This window comes from Neodiprion virginianus, chromosome 4 (genome assembly GCF_021901495.1).
Source record: "Neodiprion virginianus isolate iyNeoVirg1 chromosome 4, iyNeoVirg1.1, whole genome shotgun sequence".
NCBI classification, from domain to species: domain Eukaryota; kingdom Metazoa; phylum Arthropoda; class Insecta; order Hymenoptera; family Diprionidae; genus Neodiprion; species Neodiprion virginianus.
Window position 1 is genome coordinate 33796840 of NC_060880.1, and position 15900 is coordinate 33812739.

The 15900-nt window shown below is 39.1% G+C and overlaps 1 protein-coding gene across 3 annotated transcripts in view; it reads right to left on the reverse strand.

Annotated features, from left to right (window-relative positions):
* Nucleotides 1-15693, reverse strand: part of LOC124302963 (microtubule-associated protein Jupiter-like) — a 58758-nt gene extending 43065 nt beyond the window's left edge. The window contains exons 1-2 of one of the 3 annotated variants that reach the window (XM_046759584.1): nucleotides 6016-6224; nucleotides 5588-5845 (exon numbers count right to left, since the gene is read on the reverse strand). In XM_046759584.1, coding sequence (XP_046615540.1) covers nucleotides 5588-5628 — 41 coding nt within the window. In that variant the 5' untranslated portion in view covers nucleotides 5629-5845; nucleotides 6016-6224. Of the gene's footprint in view, nucleotides 1-5587; nucleotides 6225-15441 lie in introns of those variants that run through there. The other 2 variants (XM_046759582.1, XM_046759583.1) reach the window with 2 other exon arrangements.
* Nucleotides 15694-15900: the final 207 nt, after the last annotated feature.

Below are 15900 nucleotides of genomic sequence, written 5' to 3' on the forward strand. Positions count from 1 at the left end.
ATGTGCGAAAGGTTTGAACATTGTCGTGATCAAGGAAAAGAAAGAAGCGAATACGAGTCGATAAAAATTGAATTGCTTAAATGGGTTGGAAATTCGTAAAGTCGATGTAACGATGCAGTATTTTCATGAAAAATGGTTGTTTCATAATTTTTACAGGCTTGTCTGGAAATCGGTAAACCGTAAATGAATGGAATTGTGTAACCGCATACTCACGTTAATATTTTATGGCATAAAGTCAACTGCCCACTTCGAAGTCATTAATTTCTATAAATATTTCTTATACGTTAAAGTAACCAACCTCGATACCATTTATATGCGCATTTGCCCGAATTATAAATTCAAGTAGGTACAGATAATCCTCTCGCAAAAATACGACTTGACTCGGTGGATGTAACGTATCCAATTATCGAAATCGAGGGTCAGTTAAATTAGAGCCCGGTCACTTTGGCATACGATAATTAGAATCTGATATTCGTCCTTGGATTAGTTTTCGCACTGCAAAAAATGCGTCCGATATTTCGTTGATAGTCGACCCTCGACTCGACGTTTATTGTCCTCGAATTTTCTGCCCACAGCCGCAAGTTCCCATATACGGCATATACCTAGCCATATAGACAAAACCGACGGATGCTGGTTTGAAAAACTGCGAATTACGTCGAGTGTCAGGTTGATTAATAAGCCCGGTAACCTGCCCGCGATATATAAGGACTGTATGAGAGATTGAGAAGCCGAAACAATTTCACTCTTCCACGTGATATATGATACGATGAAATGTGACGAGAAAACGTTTAAGGAGGATGAACAAGCCTCACCGCCGTCTGTGTCAAAAATTAGGAGCGGAGAAGAAAACCGTTTATAAAAAATATTGGGATTAGCAAATTTGAATAATTTCAGAAATGATTTTGTAATTAGAACGTTCAGAATTATCAGACTCTGGTGTTTATCATGATATTCTAATGGCTTTGGGATCATTTTCTTCTTACATTATAAGACACAGCTATATTATAATGTAAAATTTCTTGAATTTGTTTCAGACAATTTGTAACGAGACGTTCGAAGAGTAAAAAATAATCCCAAGATTATTATAATTGGATCGAAAAAAAAAACAGATTTCAATAATTTAAAGAATTCTGATCACAACAAAATTTTCTCAAATTATCGAAATATCAGACCGTGTCCTTCGAATTTGATCAGAATCATTTTCATAGCATAACAGAGAAGTTATTCCATTCGTGTTCATCCATCATTAGCGCAGATCCTATTTACATAGATTTTTCGCTGATTTTTTTTTCTCTCTTTCTCTCTTTTCCTAACTCAGGAAAAAAATGCCATGACATTTCCAGGTTTTCCCTGACATGTTCCCAGTTCTAGTAAGTTACTAAAACCTAAATCGTTCAGCTTATTAACTCCATATTCGGTTCAAATTCAATTCGAATTGAAGAAAAATATAACGTAGTACAAAATAGGTAGTTAAAGCCAACTTGTTTTCTCGACGAAAAAAAAGTAAGCTTGTTGCCTCAAAAAAAAAAAAATCATTTCCTCTATTTCCCATGCTAGAGAATTGATATTTTCAGTTTTCTCCATGACCAAGTTAAAAATCCCCTGACGATTCCAGGTTTTCCGGGTTTTCCAGGCGTGTGGCTAGCCTTGCTAACTCTTATCGTCAAGATCGGTTTTCGAGGTTCGTTACTACGCGGTTGCTTGTGAAAATAAAAAAGCGCGACCGTACAGTTCGCGAGGTAAAAAAAATAAAAGATAATAAAAATATTAACGTCACGTTATGGCCGTTTCCAGCAGAGTTAAGCACCGTTACTGCAAGTATTACACCGCGTACCTTCAGAGACAGGTATGCAACGGCTATATGTATAATAATGACCAAGCGTCAGCGTAATTTATTCGAACACATCGAAAGTTCGAAAAATCATTTTTTAATCCGATGCAAACGTCTTCTTACTTTTAAATTTGGAACACGGGGTGTTTCATCGAAGCAATTGAGGTGTCGAATATCATTCGAAAGTAATTTCTTAATCTATGGAATTTCTTTGTAATCCTGGAGATCAGTAATATTAAAATGAACTTCTGCATTAGTAATGATCAAGGTAATCATTGGTAGGTATGAGAAATCATTGGAGGATTACAGAAATCTCTTTGTAATCTTTAAGAAATCATACGAAATTTTAGAAATCAAGAGAAACCAGGTTATCCAATGTAAAATCAATTTCTCAAGTAATCTCTCGTAACCACTCGATATAAAGTGTAACTAATCACGAAATACGTAATCGTGGTGTAAATTATTTCTCCGTTGAAACACACCTTGACTTCCTTGACTTTGAATGCTAGTCCACCGCATGCAATTCGAAAACATGACAGGAAATTGGTTCAGCTCCGCTCGTCAAAAGGAGCCGTGGATGTTTTGTTTCTACCCAAAATTGCGAATATATTGAACGATCAAATCTTATCTCCCGTAGAGAAAATGTGTTGACAATGCCGCACAGATCGAGATAGATAAGTCTTAACGCTGCTGATATTCACAATCACGAATCCAAAGTTACGATTCATACCAGCGTAACATTAATTACGAGTAATCTAGTTCGGTGATTCAGGGTGACTCGTCTTTGTTTAAATTTTCTAATTTTTTTTTTTTTTGCTGGGACATGGTTTCGCAATACCAAAATTCACGTGCGCAAAATTAGGTAAAAACTCCTGAGGTAATGGAGAAAAGGAAGAAAATATAAAGACGCAAGATTGAAAATTCGCTAGATACTCGACGGTCGGTCGAGGATGAAAATGTAATAAAAAAAACAATAGCTTTATAAATAATTAACGAGTAGTTATAAATTTGGGTGATGTATAAATTTAATAAGTTTGCACATGAATCGGAACTTGTAATTATTCGCAATGACGAGACGTTTGGAATTCGGGAAAATTAGCGATACTTTTAACGGATAAAAAAGCTCAGAATTGAACACGCAATTTTTCATTAAATTCAAGAAACCCGATAGCGTGGATTGTCAAGAAATCAGTTATCGACCGCAAAATATGATACGAGGATCATGACTCGCGTAATCTGTTTCTTAGACATGTGTGGCAATATAACTTCTTTCGCAATGTAATTTTCAGAATTCCGGTATTCAAAGAATTCGCATGTAATCGGTTGCTCGTTTGACTCATTGTTCGTGATCAGATGCTATATATATATACATATATATATATGGTATCATTATTATAATACGCGACAATGATCATGAATCAATTCTTCGGTGATTCGAAACGAAAAATACAATTTGTTTAAATTTACTGTTTTCTTTTCTCTTTTCTTTACTTTTTCTTCACAGAGTTTTATCTAATCATGAATTCCTAGCATACGATACATCATTACACACGAAAATCATAGCCATTGGTCATCGTGACATCCACAAATCGTTTGTCACGTTTCTGACATCGTTACAATGTATTCTCGAATTTATTGCAAACCCGTGCCAATTATAAATCCAAATATCTATCTATAACGATACAAATATTGTTTCTCACAATTTTTTTATCACAAGTCCAACAAGTACTTTTCTCGGTACAATATAGTAACAAAATGAATCAATCTTATAAATGCAAGCATAAATAATCAACCCACGTGTGCTTGGTTATATAATAACAATAATAAGAATACAGGTATAGTATATAAAATTCTGATCGCATGGCGCGCGAGTAAATTATCGACAAAATTAGAACAGGGAATAATTTTAACCCGAATCGAGTAGAACGAAGGTAGGTATACCCGAGTACCAAACTTACCGTATATAGTCAGAGAGACAAGAATACGAGCATTGGGTACCTACGTTGTGTAAAATCGCAACGGCGACGTGTATATATCGGCTGTGCATGGAGTACAGTGGTATACTAGAGGGAAGGGAAGGGAGGAGAGGGGAGAGGATTCCCCGGGATTTTGCACGTCTAAAAGCGTCGTCTTCGCCGTGTCCGTCCCTCAGCAACCACGGAGATCTCGTGACGGTGGAGGATGAAGTGCGTGCGCGTCGGGCCCAAAAAGGATTCGGGACCGAAGTGGAGGGGGAGGATAAATGGGACTACAGCCACGCGTCGACGATACAAAATATATGTATATTCATATAATAATAATGGTATGTTAACACGTATGGCGCAAAAACAGAGCAACGACAAAAGCGTATCGAGAAAAAAAAAAAAAAAAATAGGTACAAAGGAAAGACGGTGAGTCATCCACCGCTGCATAAGCGCCGTGTAACGATGCAGTGACACGTATGCACAATACTCGAATAAAGAGTATTCTGGATCCTTCTTTATGGGTATGAGACAGTGTAATAAATTATTGCATGGATAATTGATACGAGACGTTGATTTAACCTGGACAAATAATATAGAGTGGGATAATACCGATCGCAGTGTTTTCCGCAATGAAAAATTCATTTTTCTTTGTTCGATTATCCAGGAAAGCTGATACGATCGAACCTCTGTGATTATGCTGTGTCGATCTTTGCAAAAGGATGTTCACAATCACGTTGGGCGGTTGGATTGTAGAATTATAGGATCTTGTAATCGGATGCACGGATGTTGTGACAATTCGGCGATATCGTCAGGGGGACAAAAAGACAGGGGCAGGTGTGTGCCGAACAGTGGTGACTTATTGTTAGTCCAAACTGAAATCGATAGTATACAGCAGTGCGTGCATCGTACACGCGTGAATTGAGTCATGCACGTATCGAGCACGCCACATTTTTAACGAAATTCGGGAAAACGGGAGTATTGAAGACCTGCGATAGTCAGAGGATCGATATATTAACATTTCAAATTCTAAGCACCGTTGTCCTCGGATTTCTATCAACCTCGTGCCACTCCGTGTACAGCAAGCTTTAGGGGGTGAAAAAGCTTGGTCGTTAATGAAATCAGAGGAAAGAGGGGCGTTTGAAAAGTTAGTATCTATAAGTACGTGATCGATACGTAGTTCGGACGAATGTCTGAATGTCGCGTTTCCTGCACGAGTGCCATGCGATCCTGCCGTGTTTGTGTAAAAAAGCTTCGCCTCAAAACGCGTTTTAACCAATCCCGACCAATCCTTAAACCGACTGCAGTATAGTACGCACAGTTGAATGCGCGAAAAAAAAGCTTTTAGTTTTGCCTCGGTGATAGTATAAATGCCAAGAAACTAATAACGATCGCTGCAGATTCACTGTTACCAGTTGTTGCAACGAAAAAACTTCGGTATCTCTTTCTCTCTCTCTCTCTCTCTCTCTCTCTCTGGAGGTCCGAAAAATTCCCAACAAACTGCTGGCTCTCAGTCGTTCCTTCATTTTCCCGCGAAGACAATGGGCTAAGGTTCGGTTCTCGACATTGTCTGAATGTCAGCTATATAGAGGAACACGTAAAGCGGTACGTCGTCTGGTTGCTAGGTATGCGGTATACGTGCACACGCACGCAAGTGTGTGTAAGACACGTTACGTGTGCGGCACATGTACGAAAGACCGTGTCATGAATGAATTTCAATATATAAAAAAATACGGGGACACAGTTATTAGGGTAGCTGAACACGCTCAATTTAGAGAAAAAACACTATACCAACCTCGTCTTGAACCTCTGCGTGTCATCTTGACCGGCCCACATTTTTTCTCCTTGTAATACGCGACGAAGACTTCCGAACTTGACGAATCTTCTCGTTCTCCTAGTCGGTCGACAGTCGGTTCGCTCTTATGACAGAGTCGGTACGATTCTGGGTTAATGGGCTCGGGTCAGATCAGAGTCGACGTTCCGTTCTGTCACAAGTCGCAGATTAAACGAACAAGACGCTGTAGGTGTACCGATGCCTGACACGTCGATCAACCTGCAGCACGATTACCTTTTCACACTTTGTATATACTCGAGTAAATTCTCCCTTCTACGGGAGAGCTTGTTGCGTGCGGTTGTTTGATCTGACACCGACTCTGCTTGCTCGACTTCTGCTTCGTTCGCTTCTTATCTCGCAGCGCGAAGTCGCGATAATAGAGTACCTACTACCGATTGCGGGTGACGACGAGAAGAGAGCTTTACCCCGATGTGTACGTAACTTTACTTCTGCGGTAGTTACAAGCACAAGGTGGCGGTTCGGAAGCGCGTACGCGGCGACAAGAACTCGCGAGTTGTCTTCTCGGTTGGCTGACTGGATGGCTGGCTGGCTGGCTGGTTGGCTGGTTGGTTCGTTGTTGGTTGGTAGGTTGTGGAATACTGGAGAAGAGATTGTGTGTGCGGGCCGAGTGGATCGCCCGGTGCGCCGAGCTGGCTTGATGGTTGTACGAGTGTGCGTACGCGTACACACACACATTGAAAAAAAAAACGCCTCGAACCACGTATGTACGGTTAAGTTCACACGTGCCACTCGATTGATCCGCGACAAAGTTTAAGCTCGTTACGTGAAGTTTCGTCCACAGTCGAATGTGTCGTGGATTCGCAAAAATTTTTTGCTTAAAATGTCCAATTCGTGTTTATACGCACCTCGCTACGCGACGAGGATACGGGATTTAAATTGGTTACGTTGTCGTGACGTATGCGGGTTTATGGGAAATATTGTTTTTCGCAGGTTATAGGATTGTCTGAAATTTGGTAAACCGTAATAGAGCAAGAGTTTAAATTAAGTAACGTTTACGTCACGAAACATAGGGGAGAAATTCATTGTTTTCCAATTTCAGACTGACTTTCAAGAAGTTGGCTTTTGAAACATATTTGTATCTATGGCTGAATACATTTGGTTTACCAAAATTCCGACAATTCTTATGGTGCGAAGCAAAGATTTTTCTTGAACATGCATCGTTGCAGTAACGTCACTAGCTTCAATCACGTAATAGAGCAGGACGTCTTCGTTCTCTGAAAACCCTACTTTCTTCAGTCGTTCTCAAGTTGCAAGTCAAAGACTTTTTTCCTCATCATTTTTCGTCAAGTTAACGTTACTAACTTTAACCTTATACACGGATTGTGACCCAACACTTTCAAGTCCTTCACCAAAACGTTATCGCGCTGTCTCAACGAATACCGCAAATACGATGACGTCGAGATGATCAGCTCATGCATGTTTTGAGTGATTCACGTGTTGTGACAAGTTTCTTCTTTCCCTTATTTTTCTACTTCACATTCCTCTCCGATATTTTGTCTGTGGATCGTCTTTCCGTGCGCGATAGTCAAGGTAGGCTGTAACCGCTCAATCTGGATCCAGGTTGGGCATAACGTCATAAAGATGAATCGCTTTATCGCGAGACAGTATCGTGTGTTCTTTATCGGTACTTTTTATCGCTGCTGTATATATATTTATGTCAACTTTTATTTATATCTGTATGTACGTTTCAATGAAATGCCAAGTACGTTGAATCGCGAGTTACCAAATTTAGACCAAGCGTTTTAAAATAAACAATCCTCGTTCCTGATTGTTTCAATACTTGTATGGATGAATTTGTTTTACTGCAGTCAAGAAAGAAGCAACGTATCAGTAAAATAACTTGCTACCTTTTTTACTATAGCTATACGACTTTCAACAGCCTAAATATAAAATTGTCTCGAAAGAATTATTCTGCGATCCATTTCAAAACAACACATAAATGAAATGATAAACGCGGAAAGAATATCATTTTTGTTCAAATTCAATCAAAAATCGCATCATTAATCAGCATTGCAATTTGTTCAAACTGCTCACTGTAAAATATCCCATATACGATTTTGAGCAACGCTGACTGCAAAGCACGCGTTTACCCAAAATTGACTTATTTCTATACCTTGTGATGGCAGAAAGACAATTAATTTATAGGCAGAAAATATTGAAAAGATCTAACATTGCAATAATGAGAAAGTATAGTTTGACCAACAATTATAATCACATTAAGTGGCAGTATTATCACCTTTTCTTCCAATTTCAATAATATTTAAACCGTTATCGATAACTGTATCAGAACTTATCGAACTTTTCCAGTAACTGTTGCCAAATAAAATATCTCTAAAGGTGGGTTTGAAAATCAGGTTAAAAAAAATGGGCAAACGAGTCTATACAAGGTCCGTCATGCGGGCGGAGTTGAATTTCCAAATTTGGAAAGTTCCGAAAGCGCCTAGTTCCGAATTTTTCGTGGTAAGATTTGAAGTAAGGAAAGCAACCTTTGAAAAAGTAACAAAGTTTCGAATGGTCGGAAACCCGAAGGTTCAAGATTCCAAAATGCAAGATCCCGAAAATTCAAAGTTTCGATAGAGTAAAATTCCGAATGTTAAAATACACTCGCACAGCGTTAAAACTAAAAATTATAATGACCAGGCTTCCGAAGATAAAAATATCGAAAATCCAAAACAAAGAAAGATCAAAGCAGTGAATTTTCTCCAAACGAAAAATTCACAGAACTAAGAATCTTGGATCATTTAGAATTACGATATTTCAGATTTTAATTTTCTTATTTTCGCACTTTCGCACAAACTTTAACTTGTACTTCAAGTCTCGCCACCAAATTATCGCGAATTTCTCGCTCTTCAAGTTTTTCAAATTCGGAACTTCCGCCCCTCGTCGTGTGTACGGACCTTTCGCAGAGGGTTGCAACAATCAACAACTGTATAACCGTGCATCGAGTAAGTACAGGTGTGCGAGCCTCGCGTGGTAGTAATACCGTAAAGTTTCTGACCCACGCACAGGCTTCACGACCATGCAACGAAACGAACGTGGCTGCAGGCAAGCCGCACAATCACCCAGGCGAGAGAGACTGTCTACTTTTTTCCCTCTGTAATACAGTGTATGTATGTGTGTATGTGTGTATGTGTGTGTGCCTGCCTGCGTGAGAGAGACAAGAGAACAAAGGGCGGCAGAAAATGCGTCACGAGACTAGCTCGCGCGAACTCTCGGGGCAAGGGAAAAGTGTGCGTGCCGAGAGGATCCCGTAGTATTACGAGGACTTAAGTACAGTGATTAGAGCATGTATAAAGAGTCGCGGTGGTTATTCCAGGAGGATTCTCTCGCAGCGGCGGCGGCGGCGACTCCGAGGAAATAGAGCACGCACCTTAATAAAAAAAAATACTCAACGATTTTCCACCGTGGCACTCCCTAAAACGTTTTTTTAGGTTAAAGGAAAGAATTTTTTGAATCCTGGGTTTTTTTTAATTGAAACAATAAAGTCAATTGTCTGAATGACAATTTACGAATATAAGAATACAATCGACGATCCAAAAATCAAATTTATTTCGACTAAAACAACGATAAGAAAACATTACTTTGGCCAATTTTGGTAAATTTGATAATATTTATACGGGTATATATTATATATATTCTCCACTACACTTAGGCGATAATTGCTAATTGCAGTCATTGCATGTAACCATGGTAATAAGAATTTCAAATAAAGTGTGAAGGAAGAAAAATGAATTACAGAAAGAAAAAAAAAATTACGAGAAATTGACCAAACAAATCTGCGACGTTATAAAAGAATTAATTTACTAAATGGAAAGACTTTTATGAATAATTACTCGACTGATTATTATACGAGTATCTTATAGTTCGCAATATTACAAGCATATACACTTCGCGTGTTTGTTCAACGATGCGTGACTTTTTTTTTATGTCTATTTTTTCGTCTGTTTTTCATTTTTTGCTCCCATTCTTTGTGTCTAAAATTAGAGAGATTTTTCCTTAATCAGTCAGGCGATAATCACCGGTGCAAAATGAGCACGCGTCGGTCGGATCTCGTTAGTCTGCTTTAAAAAGGGTGGCGATGCGGCATGGAGCCCTTCAGAAGAGGTGGTTGTGACACTGATTCATGCATCACGTGTCGGCGGGTCGCAATTATTCGCGAAAAACGCAATTACGACGTTTATAAATTCACGTATAGAATCATCCGATGCAACGATTCGTTTCAATGGAACTGCGACGATCCTTCACGCCTGCAAAAACGGGTCAAAACGTCGCAACGCCAATCTAATCTCTCTCGAACAAGAATTTCGTCGAGTCACATGATCATATATATATATAATATATAACGTATAATAATGAGACATTATCATGAAATATTGTAATTACATTCGTGAATTCATACGTATTTATAAATGCATAACGCGATGAGGAATATATTTATTTTTTGTTAATTCTTTTAAAAATATGAGGTTGAAATTAGTAACTTTAACACGAGAAAATATCAGGGAAAAAATCATTGTTGCACAATTTTAGAACGACTTGCAAGAAGTCGGCTTTGCAAAATATGAGAACAATTTTATTTATCATGGTTTACTTTTCAGATATTCCTAAAAGTGAGAAGTAACGATTTTTCCTAAAGTCGAATCGTTATATGTAGTAACGTTACTGACTTCGTCCTCATTTAAACATTCTGATACGTGAGTTCAAAGAATCACAGAAGATTCTTTTTCGAACCGTGGTATAATTTATTCCACTTTGGAATTCGCTTCGCTTCTTTGTAGAAGACTGGTTTCTTTTTTAACTTTTTTTGTTTAAGATAATTTTTCTCAAGAGCTCTGCAAATGTTTGTCGTAAATGGAATGCAGGTAAGTAAGCAGGTATATATCATATATTGGTATGAATTTCGTTAGTGGAATTTTCTATTATAAATATATACATTATATGACAATATGAGTGCTGAATAATAAATCAGAATTTAATGATCATACGAAGACGATGAGAAAAAAGAAATACTTGCTACATATTATATTATATACGTATAAGGTACCTATGAGATTTCTATTTTTATTTCCCTATTTCGTGCATTTTTCTGAAATAAATTATTACGAACCCCGCAGTCATGGAAATTGCACCGACAATTCAAGCAACTCGAGTAAGAAGAAACAGCGCGAAAGTTTCATCGTTTCACAGTAACACAGCACGTTTTTGCCTTCGACAAGCTGGTAAAGGAATAATCATTACACATTTTTCGAAAACCATAATTTTCACTCGGTTTATGCACGTGTCTTATAACAGTAACGTAAGTATACCTGGAAAACAGATAATTCAGCTATAACGGAGGGTGAGTAAAGTGCAGCCAACGATCTCGGATTGTATCTACAACAGCTTGAACACAGCGCGCGATGAATTCCAGAGTCTATCTTTCTTTTCACGGCGTTTCAGAAAAATGCGTTCTTAAAAATGCTGTCGATATCGCTTGAAACAACAAAACTTGTACGAAAGAAAGAAAAGGCCGAACAAGGTTCGAAAAAAATTTGGTAAATGTAATCGAAATGTTGAAATCGTAAAAAAATCGACAACTCTATACGATAAAATTTGAAAATTGATAACATAATTTGATAATATGCGAATTGGAGAAAATTCAGAATTCAAAAATCGAGATCAATTAATGCTTGAAATTTGATCAATTACTTTTATACCGAGTTCTGCAAGGCTTTACAGAAGTTTATACGATTTACGTATAGTGGTAAGCCTTGAGCGAATAAAAACTCGCATGATCCGGTTAAGAAACGACGGATTTCCTCTTATGCAAGTTTTGCAACGTGTCAGGCTGCATGCGCACAATTAGTTATACATACGAGTCAGTACCCATGCACATTAAGCGGTCAAATTAGTTCTGCAATTTTTTTACCACGGATTATTTCAGGTATACCTAACGTTACACGCGTAAATTATTGTACAGTAATTGCGACTTTGCATTCTTGTGAAAGAAATTCTCAGCAAACATGAATGGGAAGTAGAAAATTTCTGAATCTAAGAAAACTTTGCCGATCGATCATAACTGCGGACAAAGAAATTTATTGGCAGTAAAAATAATTCAGAGTTCATAATCGGAATTCCGATTAATTTTGTCGATTTTTCGATTAATCGAGAAAACAATTGGTCAAAGCTTACGATCAATCGATTAATCACCGATCCCTGATTAAAGCTTAATTTTTTCTTTGTCCTACAAAAAGTCCTGATTCGATTGCTTGGAATTCGAAGAATCGTACAATTCTAACCAAATTGAAAAGTGTGTTCCAGCCTGACAGAATCTTGTCGCAATTTGCCAAACACTTTCGAAAGCGACGTTCCCCGTAAACTTTCGGATTAAACGATATTGCAAAAGCTGTCGGGGAAAAAAGTTGCGGTGCATTGTCCCTGCAGGATCGCGGCGCCTACTGCCTCCTCACATTCGCCAACGCAACTCCGGAGGACTGGCCATATATGGATTCGGTCTGCGGCTCCTTGATTCTAAGGCCTAGGGCATGCAGGAATTGTGCAGGTATACACGCGCGCTTCACGCTTGTGTATTATACGTCACACATACAGACGGGTTATAAAGAACGAGGACGACTGATCGGCGACGAAGTATAACGAGACAGATTACCCGCTTGGGGATTAGGAAAAATACGTACGCTCAGTTAGGATTACAATTGCAAATTAGCTTCGACAGCAGCCGCAGCAGCAGCCGCAGCAACCTCAGTGGTAATTACAGAACAAGAAAGAAAGAGTATTAATAAGGTGTGATAAAGAACCGACAAAGTCTGTACAACATACAGCGTTCTTTTCATCTTTCAGACTAGTGTGTCGATTTTCTCTCCACTCAACGTAAAACCAAATTTCAGGCTAATTACATGAGCCTAATATCGACAGTTTGTTCCCTCCTTTTCCCTTTCTGCGAACGAAACGCATAATATATGTTAAATCTATGTATACCCTTGGTGAGAGCTGAATCATTCGACCAAGTAAGCGTATAAGGTACACGTAACGTAAAGCGAAATTGTTCCGAACGAAATGATTGGTGAATATAGTCGGCAGCGATTTTCAAGATTTGCACGTAGGTGCACGGAACGTGATTTTGCAAATTGATCTGTACAAGCACGTGGGATGCGATACGGTCAAGGTAGCGATCGGGAGCTTTCACTTTCCTCGGCACGTATCGTCAATGTTCAATTATTATTTTCGGCAAGTGGAAGATCGCAAATAATTCGTTCGGTGATGGAATTTTCCACCGCTACCAATGGTTTTGCAACGCGAATTAAAAAATTTCACACATCTATTGCTCCGTATTATTCCGATTAACGGATCAGCCGAAACTTCGCTGCAACTCGGCTCGCATTATTTACATAATATAAAATTACCCGATATCCGAAAGTCATTCGATACACATTCGCATTTTTGAGGGTGGGACAAGACGTACGTACGGCTTCTGATGAGACAGCAGTGGACAATTAATTATAGTTGCGAGGAAAGGAAATTGGTACAGTTTTCATTAGATACAGGCATATAAACCGTCCCTGACGAGTGTCAATGCCTAATTTCTCAGCACCGATAATTAAGCCGACGATACACGTATAAATTGTATTAGTTAATGTGCGATAAGATTTTCGATTGAAATTGGATTTTTTTTTTAAAAGCGTTTCAAAACAAGACTGAAGTTATAATATCATTAAAATATCGCAAAATTATATCGAGAGAAAAGTCACTGGTATTTTTGAAATTTTAGAATAAGTATTCAAAAAATATGATCATATTTTGATTTGTTATAGTTTACAGAATATCGGACAATCTTAAAATTGCGAAAAATAAGATTTTTTCTGAAGATGGATAGTTAAAGTACCATTACTCAATTCCACCCCATGTTTCAAAGTTACATTAAAAGATGGATAAAAATTGGATTAAAAAAAAAATGGTAACGACTTGTAACTTCGTTACCGGCAGAACCGAGACGAAAAAAAAAAAAAAAAACCGCAACGCATCATGACTAAGAACGGAAAAATTTACTGAAACAATTGTCGACAAATTGAAGAAAAAGACTAGGCCGTCGGATACGGACAGAGGCGCGATCTGTAATCAATGCGGGCGACTTGAGACCTCGACTCGACGAGTAAGTAAGTGTTCTTTAAGATTTCAAGTTCCCGACGTCGGTAATTTGAAGATCGACGACTCTCGCACTCTAATCTCTTTCCAGCATAGGATTGCATAAATAGACACAGCATCTACACAGCATTGTGTAGAAAAAAAAAAAACCTCGAGTATGTCCAAAGTTAGTATATCTCAGAGATTGAAAATGACTAAAGTGAACGCCCTTCGTCGTGTGTAATTTATGTTCAGCTGCAGATCTAAATTCGTTACGGTTACGAGAATTTCGGTACAGACCGCATCGTTAATGAACGGGATTAAAAAAATATATCGTATGCAACGGTTTTCGGTTTACATAAGGCGTGTCATATCATTTTACGTAATAACGCATAAGAGGCGCCAAGCGTTGAGGTAAAAACTTGTCCATTATAGGATGTTCATTTCAACCGGTACAGTTATTCGACCATAGCTCTCGCATATTTTTAGATCCACACAGCGCAATAACTTTTCTCAAATTCCGCTACACACATTGTATGCTAGTTTTATCCCTCCTAGAGCGTAATTCATACAGTACAGTTTTGTATGTGTGCAAGTTCGACCAGCGATTAATTCGACAATGCATTTTAATATTTCGATCCTATCCATGCGCAAATAACCGCCTCATCCTTTCATTGTATTTGTGGTTCTTCTCCTCCTCCCCACCTTGAAGTCTTCCTCGAGACGCCGGCTGGCGTTAAAGGTGAAGTAAAAAATGACAGCAGCCTTCGGCTCCGCCTCCCTCCCCCCCCTTCATCGTCACAACATCCGACGGTTTCACGACGTCTGGCCCGGAGCAGACGGTATGAGCAGCACCTGTCGGTCGTTGAATCCTGCACGCAGCGACGGGATTTGTGAATAAAAAAGTGACGATAATTGTTCGCTGAAAGAATGAGCAAACGCAAGACGGCGGCGATGAGACCGGATTTTTTTTATACAGTTATAAGATAAACCGTTACACTGTCTTCGTCGCTTCTTCTTTATGTCTGTATCTATCGGTTCCTAGGTAAAGTATACGAGAGAACCTGGCGAATATATCCGGATTTATCCGGTTCGGACTGCTTTTGTATGCAGTATTGTAAATCTGATTGATTATATTTCTTTGTGGTGGTATTTGGTGATAGCGTCCGGTGAAGGATTTTTCATGCGAGATTAAAATTATGTATGCATACAAATACGCACACGCATACATACAAACATACATGTATTTTCTTCGCCATAAGGAACACAAGGCGTAAAGTATTCGATGACGAATGCTAATCGTAAATCGTGCCAAGTTCGCTACTCATGGGCAAGAATGTAGTAGGAGAGGTCGACAGGCTCGTTGTCGGAAGTTATTAGAAACACGAGATCGGTTACAAACAAAGAGCTGTCACAACGTTGACTCATCGGTTCGACACGATGATTAACGACGACAGTTGTGTCGCGGTCCGGGACAAATAGGAGGAGGTTTAGGTAAAGATTCGAATGGATTCGCGGAGGAATAGATGCGGATGCGAATCTGTGACAATGATAAAATTTATACCCCCCCATGGGGTCCTCAAACCTGTAGGGTTTCGAGTATTGAACCGAGAGACACACGTTGCTGTATTGGGCAAATTTCGGAATTTCATGAATAGCGTGAAAGTTGTACTCACTTGCTGGAGTTGCGGGTGCCGTCTTTCAGACCTTGGAAGGTTCCGGTGGACGTCATTGCTGTTTATCGTGAGATTAGGAAAGAGCGAAGATCCTACTTTACACACGACTGGGCGAACCACGGCTTTTACTCGGCGAACGAAATCAAATACCACTCGGCAATGCTATTGGTCCGTTAAGGAAATAGCACCAACGCGATGTTACTACTCGCGTCAAGTAAGCGACACAATAATAACGCGGCAACGACCGGAATATTCGCTACGTCAAACGGAAGTTGGTCGCTTCACGAAATTCCTGCAAACTAACGCTTGCGGATGCCAGTCGTAATTTCAACCGCACGTTACGAGGGACGGAGTAGTTTCAACAACTCCCGCTAGGGGCTCTGCTTCTGAGTTCTATTGCCACTTCGGCAATATTTCGGCAAAAAATTCGGCATTTGCCTTTTTAAAGGTAGCCAACAG